Below are 27,085 nucleotides of genomic sequence, written 5' to 3'. Positions count from 1 at the left end.
TTGGAAAGAGACTTGTCAGCCCCAGCTGGGAGCTTAACGGCAGCCTCCTGAGTTTTCTTGAGCCAGGCCACACAGCTAAGCTGCTCCCAGATTCCTAACCCTCAGAAACTGTGGGCTGATAAACACTGGCAGCTTTAGACTGCTAAGTTTTATGGCGATTCACTGTGCAGCACTAGAGAACACAAAAGAGAATGTCCTGTCTGTAAGAAACACAAAATAAACCTCTCACTGGTTGGAAGGACATCATGGCAACTTACTCTCAAGCGGTTCAGGAAAAACAAACCCAACAAATTTCCTACAGTTCTTACAACTTTCTTAAGAAATAAATCTGAGGGGACTTGCCTGGTGGTCCAGGGGTTGGGAATCTGCCTTGCAATGCAGGGGATGCAGGTGCCATCCCTGGTCAGGAAACTACGATCCCACTCGCCACAAAGCAACTAAGCCCACGTGCACTGCAGTGCAGACCCAGCACGACTAAGACCCCACACAGCCAGATAAACACGTAAATCATTTCTTAAAAAACAGTAACAATCTGGCTCTCCTGGTGGCTCAGATCGTAAAAAATCTGCCTGTAATGCAAAAGATCCAGGTTTGATCCCTGGGTCGGGAAGACCCCCTGGAGAAGGGAATGGCAACCCACTCCAGTATTCTTGCCTAGAGAAGTCAATGGACAGAGAAGCCTGGTGGGCTACAGTCCACGGGGTCACAAAAAGTTGGACACGACTGAGCTACTAACACTTTCACTTTCTTTAAAAAATAATAAATCTGAGATAACTTCAAAATAAAGTTTAAAAGATACTACATAGACGGTTAAGTTTTAAAAGGCTCAGCACAAGCAGCGGGAGCCACTACCATCCCATGTACTAAGTTCTAACAAGTCACTGCTAAGGGCCAATGGTCTCCCTTTTTCTCCCCTCCAGAATTACAGCTAATAGTGAAACAGTGAAACAAGACAAGGATGACTGCTTAAACCCGGACGTCACTTATCTGGCCCTTCCCTACTCTCCAAGTATGCTTGTCACTAGCAGGAGTCAATCCTACGACGGTTATTACACCAAGAGATTATGTCCAAGTGATTTCACTGTATCTCCTTCACTTTCGATCGACAAGCATCAGTACAAGAGTTACAGCTTTTAGCACCAATTCAAGAAATAATGAAGGGGACTTCCCTGGTGGTCCAGGCGTTAAGAATCTGCCTGTAGACGCCGGGGTCCGGGATTTGATCCCTGGTCCAGGCAGATCCCACATGCTCGGAGCAGCTGAGCCTGTGTGCCACAACTACCGAAGCCCGCGTGCCCTGCAGACCAGGCCTCAGGATGCGAGGCCGCTGCAACGAGGAGCCTGAGCACAACTAATGAAAGGCGTCACACAACAACAAGGACGCAGCACAGCCAACAAATAAATACATTTTGAAAAAATTAGAAAATTAAAAAAAAAAAGAATGAAGGGCTTCCTAATGAAATAACTTTATGGATGTGTTCAGATTTAATTAAAAGAAACAACTGAAAGAGGCATATTTTAAACGACCATGGAAATGTGAACTGAGTATGGAATAATTAAGAAATTATTTTTCACCTTCATTAGGTAACATAATGGCATAGTGGTTATTTTAAAAATCATAATCATATCAAAATCATAATCATATTTGTTGGAGATAAATACTGAGATATTTATAGGTGAAATAATATGCTATTTGGAATCTGCATTAATACTCCAGAAAAACAACAAAAAAATTCATGAAGTACACCTGTCTAAAAGCAGTTTCTTTAAATTCACTTTCACATCCTAAAGGATAATGAATGCTATTCTCTTAATAACTGAATAAATTATGCCATTAAAAGAACTATTATATGTTAAAAATAGTTTCACATTTCAAAAAAGTCATATACAAAGTCAAAAGACAACTGACAAACCAGGAGAAAATGTTTATAATATATACCACAGACAAAGGGCTAACTAACATTCCTAACATATGAAGGGACAAAAGATCAAACTCCCAACAGAAACAGGGGAAATAAAAAAACACAAACCTAACTCACAAGGTAACAAATCAAAAAAGAAAATAATGTTCAAAGAAACACAAAACCCTGAGACTCCATTTGTCACCTCTCAGACGGGCCAAAATTAATACCTAGGAAATCTTCTGTCTGTGAGGTTATGTGGAAACAAACATTCTCTACATTGCTGGTGGAAATGCAAACCAGCACAATGGGAAACTTAGCAATATTTAACAAAACTACATATATATTTATCTTGGTTCAGCAATTCCACTTCTAGAATTCTACCTTGGAAAATACACCACTACCAATACACACACCAACACAAACACCCACCAAAGCTACCCCCTGCTTCTCTGTCAATCCAAAATCCTAGGAACAACCTAAGTGCCCATGTTCAAAGTGGCTGAATACACCATGTACATCCACATAATGGCATATCATAAAGCTAAAAAAAAGAAAAAAAAAGTGGACGAGTTCTTTGAAATAGTCTGGAGTAACTGCATGAAGCAAAATGCAAGACTCCCTACAGTAGGCTGCCTTTCATGTACCAAAAAAAAAAAAAAAAAGAGCAAAGAAAATACATGTGTGTGTTCATCTCTGCAGAAAAAACACAGCCAGGATGAACTAGAAACGAAAGACACTGGCTAAGTACACAGGGTGTGGGAAAGCAGTGGGGGAAAAGGAGGCAATGAGAATGGGGCAGCAGGGCTGCGGAGGGGGTGACTGAGCAAACCTCAGTGAAGAGCAGTAACTTTCAGGACCCCAGTAATGTCACATGTACCCTTCCCTGCCCCCCCCCACGCCCCCAGCAGGCAGGAGAGCCCCACATGGCACACCAACACTAACGCATACGCCCGCCCACATCACAAACGGAAGTTGTGACCACGCTGAAGGAGGTGGGGAAGCAAAGAACTCATCTAAGTCAACAGTACCCACACGGGATAGTGCAAGGCTGAGGCAGAAAGAGCTGTATGTACATGCTGTAATCTAATCAGTGGATGCTTCCTACAAGGTCTGCGATTCTCAAACCACCTTGTGTGCACACTCGGCATGAATAAGAAAGAAAATGAATTGTAGATAATTAGAGTCAGGTTTCTCACTGCTCCAGAAAGAAGTCACAAACACTGAAAGGTGGAAGGCTGGAACGACTCCATGGTGGTTGTTCAACGCTCAGTCATGTCTGACTCTGCAACCCCAGAGACTGCAGCACACCAGGCTTCCCTGTCCTTCACTATTTCCAGTTTGCTCAAACTCATGTCCATTGAGTTGATGATGCCATCCAACCATCTGGTCTTCAGTCATCCCCTTCTCCTCCTCAATCTTTCCCAGCATCAGGATTTTTTCAATGAGTTAGCTCTTCGCATCACGTGGCTAAAGTACTGGAGCTTCAGCTTTAGCATCAGTCCTTCCAATGAATACTCAGGACTGATTTCTTTTAGAATTGACTGGTTTTGATCTCCTTGCAGTCCAAGGAACTTGCAAAAGTCTCCTCCAGTACCACAGTTCAAAAGCATCAATTCTTCAGGGCTCAGCTTTCTTTATAGTCTAATGTTCAGATCCATACATGATTACTAGAAAAATCATAGTTTTGACTATACAGACCTTTGTCGGCAAAGGGATGCCTCTGATTTTTAATACACTGTTCAGGTTTGTCACAGCTTTCCTTCCAAGGAGCAAGCATCTTTTAATTTTACGACTACAGACCCTACAGTGTTTGATTACAATCCAAGGCGGCAGAATAAACTCGGTACAGGCATGTATGTGTGTGTTGGTTATGATGCAGACATGTATTTTCCATCTGGGTCCACCAAGGGAGCCCGGAATACCACCTGCTAACAGCGAGCATACTGAACGCTCACATCCTCACTTCTGAGGCTGTTTCCCAATCAAAGGAATCTGGGCTCCCTGGAGAAGAAGCTGATCCTTGGCCTGTAGCACGGAAAATGTGAGATGAACCAGAAACAACCAACTTGTGACGCCAGTAAGTGAGGGAAAATAAATGATGGGGCTCATCAACAGGAAACAAGACATTCCATCGGCAACAATGTTAGATGGACCCGGAGGGCATTATGCTCAGCAAATAAGTCAGAGAAAAAGTATTCTCCTATCATTTATATGTGGAATCTAAAAAACCAAATGAATGTGTGAAACAAGAAAGAGATCCACAGATATAGAGAACATACTAGGGGTTACCAGAGGTGCATGAGGGAAGAGGGGACGGGCAAGATACAGGTAGAGGACCAAGGGGTACAGACCACTATGTATAACCCAACAGGCTATGAGAATATATTGTACAGAGTCAGACAACATAGCCATTACTTTGTAATAACTTTGAGTACAATCTATAAGAACACTGAACCACTATGTTATAAACCTGAAGCTAATATTATAAGTCAATTATACGTCCAAAAAAAAAACACCAGAAAACCCACAGGAACCAACCTAAAGAAGCTCCTAATGACCAAAGCTGGAATAATTTGAATGACAAAATAAAATATAGCCTACAAAATAAGTAAATATGTGTTGAGTCCACACTGATAAAAATAATCAATTAAATAATTAAATAGAGAAAGGAAGAAATAGCAAACAATTAGGCAAACAACACACTAACAACAAGATCCACAAATGGATGCTAAAATTAGTGGGCGAAACTTTAGAGAAACAGGATATTTGCATAACCTTGAAGGATCTTTCCCTAAGATATGTATTAACTACAAAGGGAAAGAGTAGAGAGTGCCAAATGACTGTGCCCACGCAACCGGTAACAAGACAGACATCATGAGCCTACAGAGATGATGCAGTGGGAAGGGTCTATGTGTGCAGTTCTTACAACCTCAGTCTAATCAAGAAAAAAAGTCAGACAGACCCTCACTGAGGAACAGTCAAAAAGTAGTTGATTAACACTGCAAGAAGAAATAATTAAAAGCAATGTGCGATCCTAGAAAAGAGGCATTAGTGGAACACTGGTGAAATTTATAAAGTCTTTGGCTTCATTCAGAGTATTTACTAATGTTAATCTCCTGGGTTTGTGGGTTTGTTGGTTTTTTTCTGGCTGCGCTGAGCAGCTGAGGATTGAACCCTTCGCCCCCTGCAGTGGAAACTCAGATTCGTAACCACTGGGCCTCCAAAGCAGTCCCATCTCCTGGTTTTGGTAACTGTACTGTGGCTGTGTAAGATCTCACCATTAGGAGAAGTTTGATGAAGGATACATGAAAGTTCTAGTATTTTGTGTTTTGCGGCCTGGTGGCTCAGACGGTAAAGAATCTGCCTGCAACGCGGGAGATGCCAGGTTCGATCCCTGGGTCAGGAAGACCCCCTGGAGAGGGAAATGGCTACCCACTCCAGTACTCCCGACTGGAAAATCCCATTGACAGAGGAGCCTGGCAGGCTATATGGTCCATGGGGTCACTGAGTTGGACATGACTGAGCGACTAACACTTTCACTTTCAATATGGAAATTGTATTATTTTTGCAACTTTACTGTAAGTTAAAATTAGTTCAAAATAGAAAATTAAAAAAAATTATTTTGCATATAAATGGCTAGAGCTTATAAGAACAGATAAAGAAGGAAATGACTTCTTGCATTCCGGCTGTCTAGCTAGAGAGGGGTGAGGATTAGACTGGCACGTCCGTCTAATTCTAGACAGGACAGAGCTGACAACAGTAGTTCTGAGCAACACAGGGCCCAGCACGAACATTAACAGCTTACCCACCTCGATCATGGAGGGCTAACAAAACCCGTTCGTATAAGCAGGCTCTGTAGAGGTCTCCAGGAATTGGTTTTCCTGCCCAGCAGTCGAGTTCGAGCTTCTCAGGGTCAGGGGCGTGGGGATCAGGCTCAGCTAGAATATAGCGATAGCCATCTTTATTAAACGGGTGTTCCAAGGGGTAGCCATGAGGGGGAAGACGCTGAGCAGAAAACAAAGGGTCACTGCAGAAAGGAAAAAATAAAATCAAGAAACTACAACCCCCTCTAGCTCACGTGCCTTCAATTCTGTCAGATAGGCCTCTGCTGTATTCAATTTCAACTGGAACACCGGCAACTTCAAATGTTTTTCATTATTCAAATTGATCATTCTGCCCTCTGCAGGCAAGACGGGGAAATGAAAACTACTTTATCTTAGTACGAAACTAAGCCAGGGGAGACACGGTGACGAGGAACAAGAGCGGTTTTCTTCACCATATTTATTACTATGACTAATGAACAGAAACTCAGCGATATGAACACCTACTACCTGTTTCCAGTCTGAATAAGAAATGACCTGGCTTTCGTCACCCCAGGACTAAACAAAGTGAAAGGAACAGCTATTGGGGGAGAGGCAGAAAGTTTACTGTCAAAGGGCTGACGTTCAATATTGGTTTGTTTCACTGCCCTTGGTCCATCTATCCTTTCTCAGGCCGCCTTAGCGGAACTTCACTCCCGGTCAGTCACCACAGGGTGCTGCCCTGGGGCTGTTTCATTTAGAAACAAGTTCCCCAAGCAGGGCACCTAGTCTGGGGCTAATATACCCCTCAAACTGTTTAAGATTTGAGGAAAAGGGACAGGCTGTGCCCGCAGACAGCTGATCTCTCCCCTCCCTGGGGGGCTCTGCAGCCCTCTGCCGTGCGGGGGTGTTCACCTCCGGGCCTTCTTGGTGGTCCCCGCGGTGCTGCCGTCCTGCTGTTTGCGCTTGGCTCCTCTGCCTTTCCCGCTGCTTCCTGCTGCGATTCCTCCTTTGAAGAGAAGGCAGATCACTTTCCGTGAGCTGTGACAGACACCCCATGGGACTCTCCCCAGGGACGAACACTCCCAGCGTGCATTTGTGTGACACCACAGGAATTCTTGCCCGGAAGCATACTGGACTGCACCCTGGTTCGCCCGAGTCTGCTGGGTGGCTCCCAGCCCAGAACGCTGCGTTCTGGCAGCGACTCCCGTGAGCCCAACGACACCCGGGTTACAGTTGTGCTCTTCGCTTCTTAAATGAGCTGCAACTCCTGGAACACGTTCCAAGGATGTGACACAAATGCATTTTCACTCACTCAGACTGCAGACACCCACAGCTAGAAATAACTGTGTGCACAGTCTTTTTCCCACTCAAATCAATACAAACATCCGTAAGGAGAACATCCTCACTGAAGGGATGCTTGCTTGCGTGAACTACACATGGCATAGTCCATAAACACGAGAGAGGCACAGGATCTGCTAAAGCGCTGAACTTGAACTTCCAACAACACAGAAGTGCACCAAACGAGGAAACAAAAAACGGAAATACTAAAAAGGTGTTTCTCCTCAGTGCTGCTAGGCATCTGGTGTGGTTGTACATGACACAAGGAGGAAAGGCGGCTTTTTTAGTAGGCAATCTTTACAATGATTAAACCTGTGCCAGTGCATCATAGGTTAGATGAATCTGGCTTGTGGAATTAAGAGAAAATACAGAGAGAGAATTTATAAAAGCCACAAGGAATACTACCTTGTGCATTTCTGAAATAGGTACTTTGAAATTTTTATCCAGTTGTCATTCCTCTCAATTAGTTTGTTTTTCCAACTTCCAGGAAACATCCCTGAACTGTAGGAAAACACCTTTAGGTAAACAACTGCACGAAGTACTGTATCTTAATTTGGGGCAAGCTTGGAAATTATCAGCAGTTCTGCTGCAATAAAAAGAGGATCAAGACGTTGAAGGCAGGTCATATTCTGCACAGACAGGACCAGACTTATGCTGAACTTCCTTTTATGAACATATTGGGTGTCATCCTGTCCTCATAAAAGGCTTAATGTTGAACTGTTACAACATCAACATTTCTACAGTGTGTTACCTTAACCAAAAAACTATTAAGGTTTTATTGGCATTGCATTTCAATTATTTTGAGACAAGTTTTAGATCCACATTGAAAAAATAAGCAACACTAAGGGGACTGCTGGCCGTGTCAGGCAGAATGTGACAACGTACAAGCTTCCGATTACTAACATTTAACTGGAACTACTGTTTCATATCAAGTGCTACTGCCACCAACTCCACAAGGCTTTACAGTCTTAACTCAGTTTCAGCTACTATCACAACTCAGCAAAAAGCATTTTCCAAACCACAAAATACTTAAGTCTGAGAGGCTGAAAGAAGACAGAGGAGGAATTCACCTCCAAAAGAGGCTCCACCTGTAAGAACAGAAGTGGCACCATATTTGTCAAATTTTAACAAAAGGGGAAAAAATAACATAAAGAGATGAACAACACACTTAGTTATATTAGTAACAGTGGAAATGATTACATATTTAAGACCCTACCACTCCAGAAGAGAAGGTAATGACACAGTATGTCAGATGAAGAGCTGGCTACCTCCCCATTATACCTGCTTTCAACTTGTTGCCATTAGTAGCAAAGGGCTGTCCTGCTCTTAGACAGGTTAGATAGAAAAACATGCTACAGTGGGTAGTCAACACAGAAATGATGTCGTGCATAAGCTGAAGATTTAGGGCAAGAAAAATCAGAAGATGGGTTGGAAGCTGAATAACAGTAGAATTAAGGAAAACTTGAGTGCAAAGCATGTGAACCTAAATTAAGTGTTAGTTATGAAGATACAGATGGGGAGTCGAACGCAAACTTAGTAAATCTGACCTTAAAATTGTAGCTTGTTTTACGTTAAATGTTTCACTTAAGACCAAACTGTGGTGCAAAGTAACAAAAATTTCTCCTCTACAACCATCTCTCAAATCCGTGGCTAGCCCCTAAAAATTGAGATTTGGACTTTAAAGCACCTTAGTAAATACCTAGTCAAGGGTCAGTCCAAAGACTGCCCAATTCTAGGCACATGTGGATTCAACAGCTTACAAACATTTCGTCCATGAAATACTGAAACACTCACCATTTAGATTCCCACTGGTAGACACAGCACCACTCTGTTTTTGGTTGTCATAAGCAGGACCGATGTTACTAAGATCCTAGAGGGAAAATATTCAATTATAGAGGGTGGCTACCAAATCAAACCAGCCTGGCAATGCTCAAAAAAAAAAAAAAAAAAACCACACACCAGGAGAAATTCTAACAGAATGGCAACCTAGACTCTGAAGCCTGCAGAGGTCCCAAACTTGGATGCTTCAGGGATCAGCAAGTCACACGTGTGAGGCAGCCAAGGGTGAGGACGGAAGTGCTTTCAGAGTCAGGCTGAGCCAGGCTGGGGGTGCTGGAGGGGGAATGGGGAGGGGTGGCAGACGACCAAGGGCAGACCTCCCTGTGGGAATCCAGGCCCAGTGTGGCCAGAGCTTCACATTTTACAAGAAAAGACAGAAATCTGAATCTCTATGAAATCTGAGGTGGAAAGAAAATCAGAAATAACTTGGAATGGCGTATTTGTGTTACAAGTGAGGAAACAGAAGTTTAAGAAGATAAAAATGGTATGTGTCAAGTCATAACATTTTAGGGAAGAGCTACAGCTAACACACCGGCCTCCCAGTTTAAGGTGAAGTGCTCTTTCTTTCACATGGAATAAGCATCATTTATTTGGAGCCCACCAGGTCATAGGCATTTTAAGTGGCAAATACACAAATGTAAACATAGCCTGATTCTCTCTATCCCCGTGGCTTAAAAATCAAACAAGGGCCTGTGAAGCCTACTAACGTACCTGGTCCAGAAGGCCGAACTTGGGGTAATCTTCTTCTGGGTCCTTACTCCCTGGGTCAGGGTGTTCCTTTACTAAGAACACATCTCTTTCTTTACTCTAAAAGGAAACAGTATTTTAGTGTTACTGGAAATTTTATATTTAAACTGAATGGATGATTAACCCCTAACTCCCAATTCCCAGGTGTAATCTCCAAATCTCAACACCAACACCCTGCCCCCTGAAAAAAAAACAACAACCCCAACACACACCAGTATTGTTTTTCCTTGACTAGAAAACTAATCCATGACTATCAAAAAATACAAACAGTAGAGAAACTTGAAAAAATGAGAGCCACCATCCTTCATAACCCTCACTCATCCCTGCACCTCACAGAGATACACAGTGGTAACAGCTTCAACTGATGTCTCCCCAGGTACTCTAACGACAATAATGTTCAGAACAGAGTTTGCTTTTTTTAATCAAAGAAAACAACTGTCTCCAATTTAGGCATAAAACTATACTTGCCAAAGTGCAATGGACAAAGGATTCAGCAGTGTACATAAAACTACCATATTTTCACTTAAGACTATATGCGACTGATTTTGTGTGAAGACTATTAAAATTTACAATTACTAAGATTTAATACTGTTGCTCTCATTTTTTTAGTCATCACATTATTTCAGTGAGACACCACCAAAAAAAAAAAAAAAAACCCAACAAAACCCATTTATATATATATATATAATTTCTTGTAGAAATTCTTATAAGGAACACTGGTTTTCTAAATGTTGAGTCTAGTCAATTTTAGCTGACTTACCATAGTTTTCACAATGTTATTTGGCCAGGTCATTTTCCCAGGTCTTTGTCTGGTCGTCATGCATTCCCAGTATTTATCAATAAACGGTATGATATCCTGATTTTTAAAACAAAATATACTAAAGGTTTTATAGCTGCTTTCAAAATTATGCTCACACATGTAAAAAAACTGCTGCATTTTCAAAGATCTCATCAGAATCAAAAGACAAACGCATGTTTTTCATGTTTTAATAACTGAGTGAGTATATAACTGCACGTGAACAACATGTAAGTTGTGGGGAATTTCAAACAAGCATATACAACTCTTAGCCACACAGGGCTTATGTTCCAGTTAAAGGGAAAAGATGTGCCCTCCTCTCTTGGAAGATGGCTCCCAGCATCCTCTCTCCTGAGCTCCTGCTCCTCCGCGCTGGGGACCTCTCTACCTGGACATCCTGCACGTACCTCAGACTCCTTGTGACCAGGACTGACCTCGAACCTCACCTCACAAATCTACTCTGCAGATTTCTATTCTTGTTCTTCACACTCAGGATCACCCAGAATCACAGGTTTGACACACAGTCACCCTCATCCTTCTCATACAACCTGCACATCTCAGCCATCACCAAATGAACTTCAAAATTCCAGAAAATGTTCACGAATCAGGCCTCCTTCCCACCCCCATTGCTCTGACCGTGGTCCTTGCCAGTCTCTGCTTACATGACTAACACAGTGTCTGAACTTCATCCTCTGTCACCAACTTCCTCCCACCCTAGGCCACCTGCCCCAGCCCACCACTAACGTCTTTCACCAGAGTCAGTTCCGTGAACACGGAATCTTTACTGAAAGAAGCCAGGCTGAATTAGGGGAAGTATAAAGGAAGACTGGAACATCTTCTTACTCGAGATGGTAAGGAAGAGTTCAGACTGATAGGGACATATCAAAAAGTGTCCGGAGTCAGCCAGGATGGCGCTACACTGGTCAGATCTGAGCATCAGAAATCCAGAAATCCCATGGTGGACTATAAAAATCAATGAGTCTTAAAACTAAAAACAAACAACAGCAATAACAATGACATGGGGGTGGGGGGCTCTTCTTTACAAAAGAACCGTAACCAATAAATACATTCTGTTGTACAAGGACCACTCTATTAACTGATTGAGGGTAGGATAATCAGTGGTTACAATTACCACTGCTTGAAAGGGTTGCGAGAACAAGATATTCACATGAACTCCATGTATCACCCATGAATTACTTAATGATTACAAAGAAAAGGGGTCTCTTTACAGTGGAGAAATCAAGTGGTCACATTTGGGATCACTAATAATAAAACAAAGCAATGTCTTATGCCTCCAAATGGAATATATAGAAAAACACATACTACCTCCATAATATTCTTGCCAAAAATGTTTAAGCTGAACCTAGTCATAAGGAAACAAGTCGATAAATCCAAATTGAGGAACATCATGGCAAACAACTGTCTAGGCTCTTCAAAATTTCAAATGCCATTGCAAACCAAAAATAAAAAAGGAATTGCTCTAGAGCTAAAAGGGACATTACAATTAAATTCAATGTGTGATCCTTGATCAGGTCCTGGCTGGAGGAAAAAGCTATGAGGGACATTATTTAGACAATAATGTTGAGAAAATGTACAAGGTATACACAATACACACAAACTATATATATAAGAAAACTGCACTGACATTAATTCTTTTGAGTGTGGTCATTGTATTGTGGTTGACAGAATACTGGATAAAGTATAATATCTACAATTTTATAGATATTATATTTACATGTAAGCCTTAAGTCTCATATAAGCTTATGTGAAAAATATACATATGGGTAGATAAAGCAAACACAGCAAAATATTAACAGCAGGCAAATCCAGATAAGGAATAAACAGGCATTTATTGTAGTATATGAATTTTTTGAATAATTGAAAAATTCAAAACAACAATTTGGAAGGAAAAAACCAAGAGATAAATCTAATCGTAGCACACCTCTGTTTAAATGCATTTCTTTTTTTTTTTTTAAGTTTTGAAAACTTTTATTTTATATACAAAGAGCTAGTATTATTTCCGCCTAAGGTTGATGTGCTGGATAAGCCATCTAAGGAAGTTAGGTTAGTCCAACTTAATGAAGCCGATGTCCTTCGCATATTGGCGTAAACACTGGCGGCACATATTGAGGCCGTATTTTCGGATCAGACCCAGCAGGTTTGAGCAGACCCGGCAAGAGTGAAAACCCTGGCTGAATTTTCTCGGATGGCTCCAGTAGAGCTGCTGGTGACCCATGTTGCTTTCTCGGCTGCAACGAGGTAAAAGGCTAAATGCATTCTTTTTAATGTAGAAAAAAAAGCCTGGCAGGGGCAAGGGGGGCCCTCTGCTGACTCCCTCAGCTTTCAGGATTAAGCCCTAACTCATCTGTTTAGCAAAGGCCTTACTCAGTCTGATCCTGAACATACTGGTCTCACTAAACAATGGAACAGACTGGTTCCAAATAGGAAAAGGAATACGTCAAGGCTGTATATTGTCACCCTGCTTATTTAACTTATATGCAGAGTACATCATGAGAAATGCTGAGCTGGAGGAAGCACAAACCAGAATCAAGATTGCCGGGAGAAATATGAGTAACCTCAGATATGCAGATGACACCACCCTTATGGTAGAGAGTGAAGAAGAACTAAAGAGCCTCTTGATGAAACTCTGAAAGAGGAGAGTGAAAAAGTTGGCTTAAAGCTCAACACTCAGAAAACTAAGATCATGGCATCCCGGTCCCATCACTTCATGGCAAATAGATGCGGGAACAGTGGGAACAGTGGCTGACTTTATTTTTTGGGCTCCAAAATCACTGCAGATGGTGATTGCAGCCATGAAATTAAAAGATGCTTACTCCTTGGAGGAAAGCTATGACCAACTTAGACAGCATGTTAAAAAGCAGACATCACTTTGCCAACAAAGGTCAGTCTAGTCAAGGCTATGGTTTTTCCAGTAGTCATGTATGGATATGAGAGTTGGACTATAAAGAAAGCTGAGCACTGAAGAATTGATGCTTTTGAACTGTGGTGTTGGAGAAGACTCTTGAGAGTCTCTTGGACTGCAAGGAGATCCAACCAGTCCATCCGAAAGGAGATCAGTCCTGGGTGTTCATTGGAAGACTGATGCTGAAGCTGAAACTCCAATATTTTGGCCACCTGATGCGAAGAACTGACTCATTTGAAAAGACCCTGATGCTGGCAAAGATTGAGAGCAGGAGGAGAAGGGGATGACAGAGGATGAGATGGTTGGATGGCATCACTGACTCAATGGACATGGGACTGGGTAGGCTCCGGGAGTTGGTGATGGACAGGGGGGCCTGGCGTGCTGTGGTTCAGGGGGTCGCAGAGTCGGACATGACTGAGCGGCTGAACTGAACTCAACACCCTGTATCAACCAGTGCTGTTCTTTTTCTTTTGGTCAAGTCATGTGGCTTGTGGGATTTTAGTTCCTTGATCAGGGACTGAACCCGTGCCCTGGGCAGTGGAAGCTGAGTCCTAACCACTAGACCACCAGGGAAGAGGGGAGTCCCCAGTCAGTGTTTTTTAAACTGTAGGTTGCAGTCAATCAGTGGGGTATACAATCAATCTTGTAGGTCAAAGCTAGCATTGACTAGAATAGACAATATCAGCATGTGGAGAGAGAAGGTGAGTGGCTACTTCAGTCTTGAAAGACTCACGGATCGGCTGACCATCTAATTTTGAATACTGACTTTAGTCATGTGGTTTAACAATAAAGGATCATTTTTTTTTTTAATAAGTCAACCTTTTCCCTAACAAAATCCATGATAGGCATCCATGAAAACAGCTCAAACTGGGCTGAGACGGTTCACCTCAAAATCTGATTATTAATCGTGGAACAGACAATTGTTTGCTTCTGTAAAGCCAATCAAAACTATTTAAAGATTCATCCTTCTAAGAGACAAACCAATGACATGATGAACACACACTAGGAAGTCAGTAAATCACACGAAATGAGAAAAAAGGAATCACTGAATCTACAGTCATATATTCATAAAAACTGGGGGAAAAGAATTTCTTGTCAGGCTGTACAGTTGACCCTTGAAAAATCATGGGGTTAAAAAAAAGAAACAGAGAGAAAAATCACGGGGTTAGGGAGACTGGCCCGTCCACAGTCAAAAATCCTCCCATAGTTTTACAGTCGGCCCTCTGTATTCATGGTTCTACACCCGAGGATTCAACCAGCCTTGAAGTGTGTAGAACTGTGGTATGTATTTACTGAAAAAATCCGCTTATAAGTGAACCACTGAAGTTCACACCTGTGTTGTTCAAGGGTCCACTGTATTTAGAAGTTCCTCCTGATTCTCTGGCATGATTGCAATGACAGTAATTCTATCTCTACCTTATCTTTGGAGAACATGGTTTTTGGATGCTCATCTTGTGTTCGGGACTGCCACGTTAGGTTGGCCAAAGCACTAAGGCACATTTCTTTCAAGTCTATAAAAGCAAAAAGGAAGAAAGAGTTACTGTAGTAATATATTCCTGCTACCACAGGAATATTCAACCAGATGGTCCACAGATTAACAACTACAGCATCATCTGATCTAAAACGGACAAGAGCAGGCATCGAGAGCTAAGCCCCACGGTAAATCCTGCCAGCTTCATGGCAGAGGTTCCCTGATTTGGCTGAGCCCAGATCCCTTTTCTCTGCCAGCTAACCAGAGGAGGTCACTGTGCAGTCCTCCAAGGCTTGTCCTTACTTGCTTGCTTCCGGAGGAAATAGGTGTTCCCGCTATGATGGCACACATTGCAGTGGAAACTGTAGTTGGTCATGAATGGTAGACAGGATCTGGAGAACACCAAATGGAGCAAATCAGTGAACTTCTGAACACACATTTACAAGGAGTAAATCAACAGGGATCCTTTCCCTCAGTGAAAGTTAGATAATAATGCTGATATATTAATAAACTCTTACAACGTGAAAACGGCACCAAAACAGGGCCCTTGTAGTTTTATAAATAGCTGAACTTTTCTGTTACAAAAATTTAGCAGGACATTATCCACCACAGTTGATGATTCAACATCTGGCAGGTTCTGACTGGAGCCCTATCCAGGCTAGTTTATTATGGTTTTTTTTTTTTTTTTTATGGTTTTTAAACACCTAAAAAGAGTATGCTAGGCCACTTGTGGAAGAAGACAAAGCAGTCTCTTTAAATATCTTTGCATTGAAATATCTATATTTAAATTATATTTAAGTCTCTTTGTAAAGTGTCAATAAAATTGTTGCAAAGGACAGAGGTATAAAAAGATTAACTTCAAAATGTAAATAATTATTAAAGAACGACATAGAAGTAAAAAAACATCACCTGCCTCATTACCAAATGAATCCTACAGATGACAGCCTTTAAGAATTTATTTCTCATTTACTTATTTTTTAACATTCACTCTTCTTCTCTGAAACACATTATTATTATTTTAAATATTTATTTATTTGGCTGCTTTGGGTCTTGGTTGTGGCACACAGGATCTCTGATCTTTGCTGAGGCATGTGGGATCTAGTTCCCTGACCAGGGATTGAACCTGGGCCCCCTACACTGGGAGTGTGGAGTCTTAGCCACTGGGCTGCCAGGAAAGTCCTGTTTTTAAGAATTTAAAGGACTGAAGTAGTAACTTCAGATTTAAGAGTTAGGGAAGATTTTTTGAGGACACAAATTATGAACCTGATTTGGAAAGACAAGTTGCTTTTCTATAGGTGAACTATTTTATGTAGAGATGAGAAACTGCAAATTCAGAGGCAAAGGGGCAAGCTGGTGCATACCAGTTCGGCCAGGGGAGGGGAGTTGTCAGAGATATGCTGAAAGGCTTGAAAGGTAGGAAGTAGCAGAGGCCTTACATGCCTGGGAAGTGAATTTTCTCTGTGGCTAACAGAAACACCTTGAAGGGGAAGCCATGTGGTGAAAGTGCTAAGTTTGGTGATAGAACAGGTCTGAAGGGAGGAAGAGATTAGAAAAAGGAGTATGTGAGAAGCTTCTTCAGCAGTTACAGAAGGTTTTTTTAAAAAAAAGGTCTCACATAGAGTGAAATAACAAAATTGGACAAGCAAGTGCACAAGAAGAAAAGACACTGGTAACTGGTTAAGCTTAAGGGCTGATTTTATGGGAGTGGGCAGGAAGTGAAAGGAGTCCTAACCACTGAGACTCCTTGTAGGTGTCAGCTCACTTCCTAAGAGATGAGCTCCGGGTCAAAAGCAGGCCTGACTGTTTGAAGGCAGAGAAGAAGCCGGTGGAAGGAACTGGGGGCTAACAGGACCCATGCATTAGTGCAGCATGGTGGCTGGGCTGGTGACTGGAAAAGCATAGGAAAAGCTTGGTCCTGAAAAGGAAAAGGAACAGAAAAACAGAAGACTGGTTTAAGCTGGAAAAGAAGAAATCAAAATAAAGACAGGTTTATCGTGGACTCTGCTGAAACTCGGTTGGTAAAGAATCTGCCTGCAATGCAGGAGACCCGGGTTCGATCCCTGGGTCAGGAAGATCCCCTAGAGAAGGAAATGGCAACTCACGCCAGTACTCTTGCCTGGAGAATTGCATGGACCGAGGAGCCTGGCGGGCTACAGTACAAGGGATCGCAGAGTCGGACATGACTGAGCGACTATGTTCAGTTCAGTTCTGCTGAAACTAATTTAACATATCCTTAAAAAGATGTTTCCAGGTGTGTGTCTACCACCACCATTCAAGGAAGTAAGAAACATCCTTATGAATGTTAAGATCAAGTTCCCTCATCTTTACCTCTCTCTACAGCCCCTTCTGCAAACAGCTTGTTGTGGTAAGCTCATTTACAGGGGAGAGAGGCAGGTGTACAATTATTAACAAACATGATCAGGTGTTTAGAGCAGCTTTTTTCATACTCTGCTAGGTCACTCACTTTCTCCATCTGCCATAAAAGAAAATCTGTCCAACCCACTGGGTTTTAGGTGTAACTTCTCAAATTCAGGTACTCACTGGTCACCACCAAACCTCTGAACTGTGGTTTCATTCGTCTCAGCATTGCTCCGAGCTATCTCTCTGGTAAATTTCCTTTCCTAGGCCCTGTTTATCCAAACAAATTCTCCTTGCGAAAGTGGCCCGATTTTAGGTCTTTCCTAACTGACCAGCTTGTGTATTTTCCCTTTGGTTTTTCTACCAAGATCAATTCTTCGGACCATTCAGTATTTTTCTGTTTAAAACATTCAATCCTTCAATGTCAACAGTCACATGTTAATTAGTATATTAACACTACTTTAACTTTTTAACTAGAAAGCATTCAACAGATTATAAAGGAAGGTATTTCTTCACAAACCAACCCAAGGGAGGTTAATTTCAGAACTAACAATGCAGCCCTCTTTTGAGATAGTCTTATCTAAATTTATTTGAATATGGAAAGAACACCCCAGGGAGCCAGCAGTATAGTCATTTCGGTAGACAGTGAGTCAGCAATGCTCTCTTGCTAGCTGTTGACTGCATCTCCTGAATAAGGAGCCTTTCATTCTCAAATTCTTAATATGATTTTAATTCACTAGAAGAGGGGCAAAGACTGGAAATTGGTTTTGCTGTGCAGAGAATTCAGGACACCTAAAGGGAGGGGGTCGCAAAGAGTCGGACACGACTGAGCGACTGAACTGAACTGAAATGAACTGAAAGGGAGTGAGTAAGAAACCAAAACAAAAAAAGGATGTCAGGCATGAAGAGGCACCTGCCATCTCAAATTTTTGACATCAGGCTTTATCCACCATGTACACCAATCCTTTCCCCCAAATCCACAATATCCAATACAAGGTTTAAATGATACTGTCTCGGGCTTCCCTTGTGGCTCAACTGGTAAAGAATCCGCCTGCAATGCAGGAGACCTGGGTTCGATCCCTGGGTTGGGAAGATTCCCTGGAGAAGGGAAAGGCTACCCACTCCAGTACTCTGGCCTGGAAAATTCCATGGACTGTATAGTCCATGGGGTCGCAAAGAGTAGGACTTGACTGAGTGACTTTCACTTTCACTTTATTCTTTAAACATTATAAATATATATTTTCAACAATGAGGAAAATGTTATAAGAATAAATGGTACTGTCTCAAATTTGTTTATGTAATGCTTTGTAATTGCACAGTTTTGTCTCCAAACACAAAGACAAGGATAATACCTACCATTCTACCCATTAAGGGCAATGCCCTTAGTAGACTAAAAACATGCTCGGACTATTAAAACAATTTCTGATTAAAATCCTACTACTCACTGAACCAGAATCAGGAGTCACGGGAAATCCTATGCATTTACATTTGCCCACACACCTAACTGGGCTTCCCTGGTTGCTCAGATGGTATCTTTACCTGCACTGAGGGAGACCCGGGTTCAAGCCTTGGAGCGGGACCATCTGTTGGACATGTTGCGATCTACAATTTAACACAGCAATTCTCACAAAAGACTCGGAAAAAGACTCACGAGGTATCTATGCCAAAGGTGTCTGCTGTGAACCATTTGGTACATATTCCACACTGCAGCTCCACCTCTCCCAACTGACGGCCATTTTCTTCATCCACGGAGCCTGCCTGAGTATCCATCACCTCTGAAGTATCCCCAGCACCTTCCTGTGTCCACAGAGCCATCAGAGAATCGTGTCAGTTGATCTGATTGTATTTTTGATTCGTTTAAAAACTTAAAAAAACCCAAAAAACCCTTTTGCCTGGAACTGCTGTTTTCCAGTACTTTGCCAAAATGACCAGTGCAAAGGGAGAGAAGAGGGGTACCCCCACATGTTCTCTAGGCCTTTTAGAAAACGTAAGAGTTGCTCCTTTGGCCACATACATGCAACTCTACAAGAAAGGTAATCTTGTAGATACCAAAGAAATGGGCACTGTTCAAAAATGAATACCCTGCAGAACAAAACTGGAAGAGTCTACAATGTTACCCAGCATGTTGGCATCATTGTAAACAATGAAGTTAAGGGCAAGACTCTTGCCAAGAGGATTTATCTGTGTATTGAGCATATTAAGCATGCTAATAGTTGAGACACCTTCCTGAAATGTATGAAGGAAAAGGATCAGAAAAAGAAGGACCTCAAGGAGAAAAGTACTTGAAATGTACTTGGGCTCAACTGAAGTGCCAGCCTGCTCCACCCAGAAAAGCACACTGGGTGAGAACCAGAGGAAAGAAGTCTGAACTGTTGGAGCCCATCCCTATGAATTCACAGCATCATGGATGTAAAGAAAACAAAAGACCTGAACTGTGTAAAAAAAAAAAAAAAAAAACCTTTAAAAAACCAACCCTACTAACTGTGCGGTGGAAACACTCAAAAAGAAATACTTACAAGTGTATCTTTTCCATTAGAGGATTCTGTCTCCAAGCCACCACTTACATCAACCGAGTTTGCATCCCTATAAAATAAGGAAGAAATTTCAGAAGAAAACCTGAAAACGCCTATTTCCAAAGATGATGACCCAAGTACAGCTGAACTTCACATCCCTACTCTTTTTCAGCCAAGCCGATGCTCAGACCGGATGCCCAGCATTAGGAAGGCGGCGGCCAAGATGAAGTCAAGCCCGTGGGGCACAAGGAAACCTTACCGGCCCTTGCAAACAAGTCTACAGCGGACAGAACTGGTCCCTGGGGAGGTTCGCAGAGCTGCACCTCTCCCTCTCTGTTTTCAGAGGGACCAATACTCCTTCCAGCCTGGCAGTACAAAGTGCTTTCCCTCTCTGGGAATTTTGAAGGGTTCCTGCTAAAAAAAAAAAAGAAAAAAGGCCGGGAGGAGGGGGAGCTACCAGCCCCCTGCCGGGGGTCCTAGGGCCGGGAGGGACGCCGAGAAACTGGGAAAGGTGTGCAAAGGGGCGTAGCCTAAGATACGATTCACAGGGGACGGGTCTAACGGCTGGAGGGACGAAGGCCCCGGAGAAGGCAGGGCGAGCCGTTGGCCGCCAAGCCTAGGTTCGGAGCGGGGCGGGCGGGAGTGCTCACGGGAGCCGCGGGATTCCGACAGGGACCGGCCTCCCGCCCACCACCCTCGTCTTCCTCGGGCCGCAGGGTGCCTTACCCGCTTTCGGCCTCTCCGGAGCCGGGCTCCGCGGAGACTGGAGCAGCAGACGTCCCCTCTCCGGCCGGAGCGGCCGCTACGGCTGCTGCCGGTTTCGTCTCCCCTTCTTCTGCTGGTGTTGCATTAGCAGCTGCTGCCGGCCCGGGTGCTGCGCTCACTCCCGGTCCGGGTCCGCTTCCCGCCGCCGCCATCACTGCCGCCTTCTAGACTTCTCGCGAGAATACTACCTCCTTCTCACGCGAGCTGCTCACCTTCAAACAGTAAAGGACTCACGGTGGGTCCGCCGTCTGCGTGGGGAAGGCGCTCTCCAAGCCCGCTTTAAGGGCGGGCAGAGGTGGGCGGGACCTGGAGGCTGTAGCGCTACAAACGCAGCTGGCAGAAGCCAGTCGGGGTTTGTTGGTTTTCTTTTAGGACGCAGTTCGTATCAAAGTGGACGCAGCGCATTTTCCTGGCCAAGATTGCAAGTCACCGCGCAGATGAGGCACCCTGAGAGCGCTGGCGACCTAGAGGCTCTGGACGCTGTGTTGTGTTCTGCAAACGCCCCTCACCGTTAGAGGTGGAACATGCCTTCCCGCCCCAGGAGTTTGCTGTAGTATATTGTCCTCCTGATCTGCCACTTTGAGCAGGTTTCCTAGTGACATCTACAGATGGGCGCCTGGACTGAATCCTAGAGCCCCGTCTACGCCGGGGAGGGGACGTGGATGGAGTCCCCAGGCGGAAAAAGTCGGAAGCACTGTGTTCCTGAAGCTGCAAGCAGCTTAATATCGTTAAAGAGGAGGAAGTGAAGCCTGAGTGTTAAGGTGCTGGAGGACTTATGAATATAGAGAAATTTGGTCCTTAGAGAAAGGGACAGGTAAGGGGCCAAAGGTAAGAACTTGAGGAATCAGCGACAGTGCAGGTAGGTGAGGTCGATGGAATGAGCGGAGTCATTCGGAGCCATGGTATCCAAACTCCTGGAAGTATTAGAGCCAGGACATCTTTCAGGAAATCAGCGTTTACATCGTAATTTCTAAAAAGCTGCCTAAAGATACACCTTTCCCCCTCTTTTTTACACTTTCACTTCCACTTTTCTACCCCTTTACAAAAGAAAGGCATACACGGAATCCAGTCTGACTACCATGTATTGTTCCAGGCTGTGAAACCTCTGGGACACCACACACAAGAACAGTTGGGAATACATAGATATTTTGATTTCTAATTTCTTCCCAATTTTTTGCTTTTAACAAAATTGAAGGAGTAACTAATTGATAGATAATACTGGCTGATATAGATTATTTTTCAAACTGTTGGTGATACATGCTACCAATAGGTGAAACTTTAAGAAGAAACAATAATTGCACAAAGTATCTCCCCCCTAATATTTATTATAGTGGCAATTTTAACATATAGCCACAAAAATCTTTGATACCTCCTTCCTCCAGCAAGTAGAATTTGAATTATCCAGTCCCTCGAGTGTGTGCGAGGGACTTAGTGCCTTGCTTCTAAAACAGAACGTGGAGAAGGAGAATAGTAGTTTTTACAGTGGGGAAACGCAGACACCTCTTTAACCAAGTGGTCAAGGTTAACACCAGTGGGTGAAGTCATGTTGTTATCAGTTATCCCCTGATGTGAGGCAGTGGAGAACTCTACTTCATCTCTGGAAGTCTTTGCAAAAATTCACGGCCCCAGACTAATCAAGAGAAAACATCAGTCCAAGACAAATTGAGACCTTCTTGAAAATACATTACCAGTACACCTCAAAACTGTGGACATTATGAAGGACAAAGAAAGACTGAGAAACTCACAGATTGGAGAAGACCAAGGAGACATGACGATTATATACAAGTGAATTCTGGATTGTATTCTGGAACTGAAAAGGGACATGAGTGGAAAAATTGGTGAAATCTGAATAATAAAGTCTGTAGTTAAATGATAAGTATTATAACAACTTTATTTTGTTCCCTGTACTGTGCTTTAAGATACTGACTGTAGGGGAAGCTGGATTATATGGGGGACCTCTTTGAACTATCTTTGCAACTCTAAAATTAATTGAAAATTTAAAAAGTAATTGGTGGGGGCAGAATCCACATTGCAGTGGATTGAGAAATGAGTAGAGAACTAGAAGTAGACATAGGTGTGCAGATGAATCTTTCCACTTTTTTCCTGATGCATTTTATTTCTATAAAGAAAAGACTTGCGTTAATACAGCAAAGTGTCAACATCTGTCAGATTTGTTTGTGTGTTACACGATTCCCTGCACTGTCTCAGTGGGTTTGAAATAGTCCCGAAATACATGTTTGGCTCTGAAGGAGAGAGAACAATTGGATGGTATGAAGGAAATGCAGAGTTGGGGCAGACAGTAGACTGATGAAACAGCTTTACTCATCAATAGGAAGGGGGAGGTTGAAAATATAGGAGGCATGGTGGTTGATGGAGCAGCTTTCTGAAGAAAGTGGGTGCAGAGTTAAGTGAACTGGCAGAGATGGAGAGGTTATTCTTGATGGCAAGGAGGGACTCCATCTCATGAGACTGGAGGGAAGAAGGGGCAGTGGAATAAGAATGCCATTTCTAATGAGGGGAACAGGAGACCAAGGGAAAATATTGTTGGCTGAGCTCTGAGCCTATACATCTTCTGTCCATGGCTTCCATTTCTGTCTTCCATGCTGTCTTCCAATATACATAAAACAGCAAAGATGAATGGAAACATTTGGAGTTTTCGGTTTTGCCTTGCAGGTAAAACAGAGCCAGTTTGGAGGACAATCAAAGATGATAGAAAGCAGTTCAGATGATTTAACCATGGCACCTGAGAAAGCAGAGGAACTGGAAAAACGAAGGATTCTGTGTTGAAGTTTGGAGAAGGCAGGAACTGGAATGGTGAGAAGTTGAAGTAAGAGAAGAGAGTACTTGAACGTCCCTTGAGCATCAAGATTTTAGGAGAATTCCACGGCCAGCTCACCTGTGAGTAAAAGTAGGCGAGGCAAGGAGGAACCAGACCTAACTCGGCTTTGAAAGCAAAGCATCCACCAAACTGGGCACCTCCTCAAGATAAGGTTAATTAAAGTTAAAATCACTAACAGAGCACTGGGTTGGAGGTTTAGGATGCACACACAGAAACACGGGGTTTTAGAAGCTCTCAACTGAATCTCGCCAATTTCAGGCTTTCCTACTCCAGTCTATCCTGGCCAATCCTTCCACACACTACTGAATCATTTCTTGCCTGAGGAAGGTACTTACTGCCTTTCAGAGAAAAGTCAGACTCAGCTCCGTGCTAAAGAGCGCCCAGCAAGTGGTTTCCCCATCCTGTGGGAACCCACCACGTTCAGCTGGACCTGCCTGATCCGCAGCTTCCTGAGTTTGGTCCTGCTTCCCTGCATTTGCTCTGCTTTCTTGCATCCTGATCACCCCTTCCTCCATCTCATATCCACGTGCATTACATCAAGACCTACATCAAAGTTGTCTCCTCTGCAAACCTTGCTTCCTGCAATTTCTATGTGGGTGCACATGATTCAGTAGTTCTGGTTTAAAAAGAAGCATATTTTCTGGTGGGCCCACAGTCTAGAATCTCATTTGGCTTGTCTGTATGAGGTCTAATGCAGGGAATTCTTTCCCTCTTAACAAACCATATCTTATTCATAATATACTTTTCTAAAATGTTCAAAAGGGTCAGCTCCCCAACCTACATTCAGTTCGTTCTTGCCTCCTCTTCTTTGCTTGGGGTATTGTCTCTGACTTGAATGGCAAATGTTAAAGAACACGTTTTAAAATAGTATTCTGACCATTGTTTGACCATGCGCGCGTGCATGTGTGTTTGTGTGTGAGTTGCTCAGTTATGTCCAACTCATTGTGACCCCATGGACTATAGCCCACCAGGCTGCCCTGTCCATGGACTGACTTCTCCAGGCAAGAATACAGGAGTGGATAGCCATTCCCTTCTCCAGGGGATCTTCCTGACTGAAGTATCAAACCCAGGTCTCCCGCATTGCAGGCAGACTCTTCACTGTTTGAGCCACTAGGGAAGCCCATTGTTTCACCTTATAAGATTTAATTATTTTAGATGAAATTAATAAGTTTAAGAAGCAATTATTTTGACTGATGTCATTTCTGGACTCGTTTTTGTTTTTGGCAGTGCTGCATGCCTTAACAGGATCTTAGTTCCCCAACCAGGGGTGAACCTTCAACCACAGGGGAATTCCCCAAATTTCTGGACTTGCGAATAAAAAAGGAGTTAAAAATAAAAAAGCAGTATTATAGTGTGATCCTACTTTTGTAAGTATTTGTTGGTATGCACATGCATGCTCAGTGGTGTTCAATCCTGCCACCATCACTCCAAATGTTGCCTTTAAAAACTTCTTCCTGAAAACCATCTGGGAGTTTGGGTTTTTTGAGCACAAACCACCTTTTCTCCTTGCTGGGCCCTGCAATAAACCTTTTCTGCTCCACACTCCGATGTTTTGGTTTGTGTGGCCTCACTATGTGTTGGGCACACGAGCTTGGGTTCGATGACAGTACTTCTGTCATCTTTCGAGCTGAAAAAAAAGATGTTTCAGACCCTTAAGGAACCAAAGTTTTCTCATTTAAAAAGAAAACGGGATTCCCTGGTGGTCTTGTGATTAAGACTCCATGCTTCCACTAAAGGGCACACAGGTTTGATCCCTGGTCGGGGAACTGAAATCCTGCAAAGTGCATGGTCCAAAAAAGAAGATATATGGATTCTAATTCTGCAGAAACTGACCCAAATCTGTGTCCATTTTATGTCTCTCTATCAGCACCCATGGGCTTGTAGTAAAGAACCCGCCTACCAATGCAGGAGATGTAAGAGACATGGGTTTGATCCCTGGGTCAGGACAATCCCCTGCAGGAAGGCATGGCAACCCACTGCAGTGTTCTTGCCTGGAGAATCCCATGGACAGAGGAGCCTGGTGGGCTATAGTCCATGGGGTCACAGAGAGTCAGATACAACTGAAGCGACTTAGTGTGAGCATACATGCGTACACACACACACACATGAGCACCCGTACTCAGCTCTTGCATGAATATTGTCTTGCTGGGCCTTCAAAGAGGAATGAAGGTTTCCAGAAAGTCCTACAACTTAACAACCCGCTTTTCGACCTTCTTCCTCCTCCCAGGAGCCTGCCCTTAGCCAAATAGAGTCATCCTTTGGAATCTGAGGCAGGGATGGTTCCAGGACCCCTGAGAAAACCAAAGTCTTCAGATACTCAAGTTCCCTTAATTAAAATAATGTAACATTTGCATATAACCTACACAGATCTTCCCATATGCTTTTAAGTCCTCTCTAGGTTACTCATACCTAATACAACATCCATGCTATGTTAATAGTTGCTGGTGCATGACAAATTCAAGTTTTGCTCTTTGGAAGTGATGAGTTCCAGGAAAACGTTTTTACAGGCAAGGTGAGGGACAGGAAGTCCCAGGGTATGTGGTCAGCACAGGCACAATTCTCTAATTGGTTGGTGAGGTAATAGGGCGATGTCAGGGCTTAACAGTCCTTAGGTTCCAGTAGGTCTGGGTGCTGTGTGCTCATGGTCATCAGGTAGTTCATTTCTTCCCCTGGGTGGTGGATTTAGCATCTGCAAAAGAACTCAGGAAATGTGCATCAGATACTGTGATCTAGGTGCTTCAGAGAGGAGCTAAATAAGAGGGTATGCGGGAAGGCCGGTTCACCCTCACACTGCCCCCCAAATCCCCGGAAGGCCCCATGGGCTCCTGCTCAGTTACCACGGGGCTTTGTATAAAGCTCACAATATAGCAGATGTAGCAGAAGAGTTTCTGAAATAATAAACTTCCCCTCTTCTCCCTCTTTAGTCTTCTACCACTTTCCCTCCCATTTCCCCTCCCTTCCTCCCTCCCCACAAAGTGCTTAACCCTGGCTTTGCATTAGAATGGTCTCTGGAGCTTAAAAAAGACACTGCCGCTGTAATTTGAACCCTGTAAAAGAGGAGTCCCAGAACTGATAGCATTAAAAAAGCTTCCCACGTGGTTCTACTGTGCCTCACTGCCTCCAGGAGACAGGGCAGAGGAAGAAAGAAATGGCCTATTATATCTGTTGCTTAGAAGCCCAGAAAGGGCTCAGAACATAAGTAGAATATTTGGGATAAATGCTTTTCCTCCTTCATGAAGAGACTACCCAGGAGATGAGAAGGAGTGGGCCATGATTGTGTAGTAAGTCTAGGTAGAGGTAGCCTGGGACTCAGCCTTGCAGACACCTTGATGCCCTGGTGTGGCCCAGACGAGGTGGGAAGACCCTTGTGTCCTGTCACCTGGGCCGTATGTAGCAGAGGGAGCAGCAGGAGCTCACGGGTCAAGTCTCCAAGGATGCACATGGGCCCATAACTGGACACCAGGTGGGGTGAGGGAAGGCTCGGTGGATGCCTGAGTGGGTAGGTAGCATCAAGCACCAGCTGCCCCCGCCCTGAACACCTGAATCCCTGTCCCTAGAGACTTAAACACAAGCTCCTAGGAAGAGAGAGGAGCCTCAAACCTGAATACACGGTCCCCAACAGAACATAGTTCAAAAGAAATCCTGTGTGGGATTATATGAAGAAATGTAAAGAGAAGGTAAAGAGGAAATTATGTTCGATCATGTAGAAGAAAAGATGTCACCTGCCGTATCAGTAGACAAAGGACGTTGCAGCCACCACCAGCCATCGGCTACTAGAGTCACCCTGAA

At 43.4% G+C, this 27,085-nt stretch overlaps 1 protein-coding gene across 1 annotated transcript in view; it reads right to left on the bottom strand.

The window, feature by feature from the left end:
* The window catches only part of ASH2L (ASH2 like, histone lysine methyltransferase complex subunit), a 29,855-nt gene extending 9,211 nt beyond the window's left edge, over positions 1 to 20,644 (bottom strand). Inside the window, exons 1-10 of the mRNA XM_043454443.1 lie at positions 20,419 to 20,644; positions 19,696 to 19,762; positions 18,831 to 18,976; positions 15,125 to 15,213; positions 14,767 to 14,861; positions 10,392 to 10,487; positions 9,596 to 9,691; positions 8,840 to 8,915; positions 6,620 to 6,713; positions 5,714 to 5,931 (exon numbers count right to left, since the gene is read on the bottom strand). Of these exons, the coding sequence (XP_043310378.1) occupies positions 5,714 to 5,931; positions 6,620 to 6,713; positions 8,840 to 8,915; positions 9,596 to 9,691; positions 10,392 to 10,487; positions 14,767 to 14,861; positions 15,125 to 15,213; positions 18,831 to 18,976; positions 19,696 to 19,762; positions 20,419 to 20,609 (1,168 nt within the window). The 5' untranslated portion in view covers positions 20,610 to 20,644. The remainder of the gene's footprint in view (positions 1 to 5,713; positions 5,932 to 6,619; positions 6,714 to 8,839; positions 8,916 to 9,595; positions 9,692 to 10,391; positions 10,488 to 14,766; positions 14,862 to 15,124; positions 15,214 to 18,830; positions 18,977 to 19,695; positions 19,763 to 20,418) is intronic.
* Positions 20,645 to 27,085: the final 6,441 nt, after the last annotated feature.

The sequence above is a fragment of the Cervus canadensis genome, chromosome 31 (genome assembly GCF_019320065.1).
Source record: "Cervus canadensis isolate Bull #8, Minnesota chromosome 31, ASM1932006v1, whole genome shotgun sequence".
NCBI classification, from domain to species: domain Eukaryota; kingdom Metazoa; phylum Chordata; class Mammalia; order Artiodactyla; family Cervidae; genus Cervus; species Cervus canadensis.
This window is presented reverse-complemented; position numbering and strand designations above follow the sequence as displayed.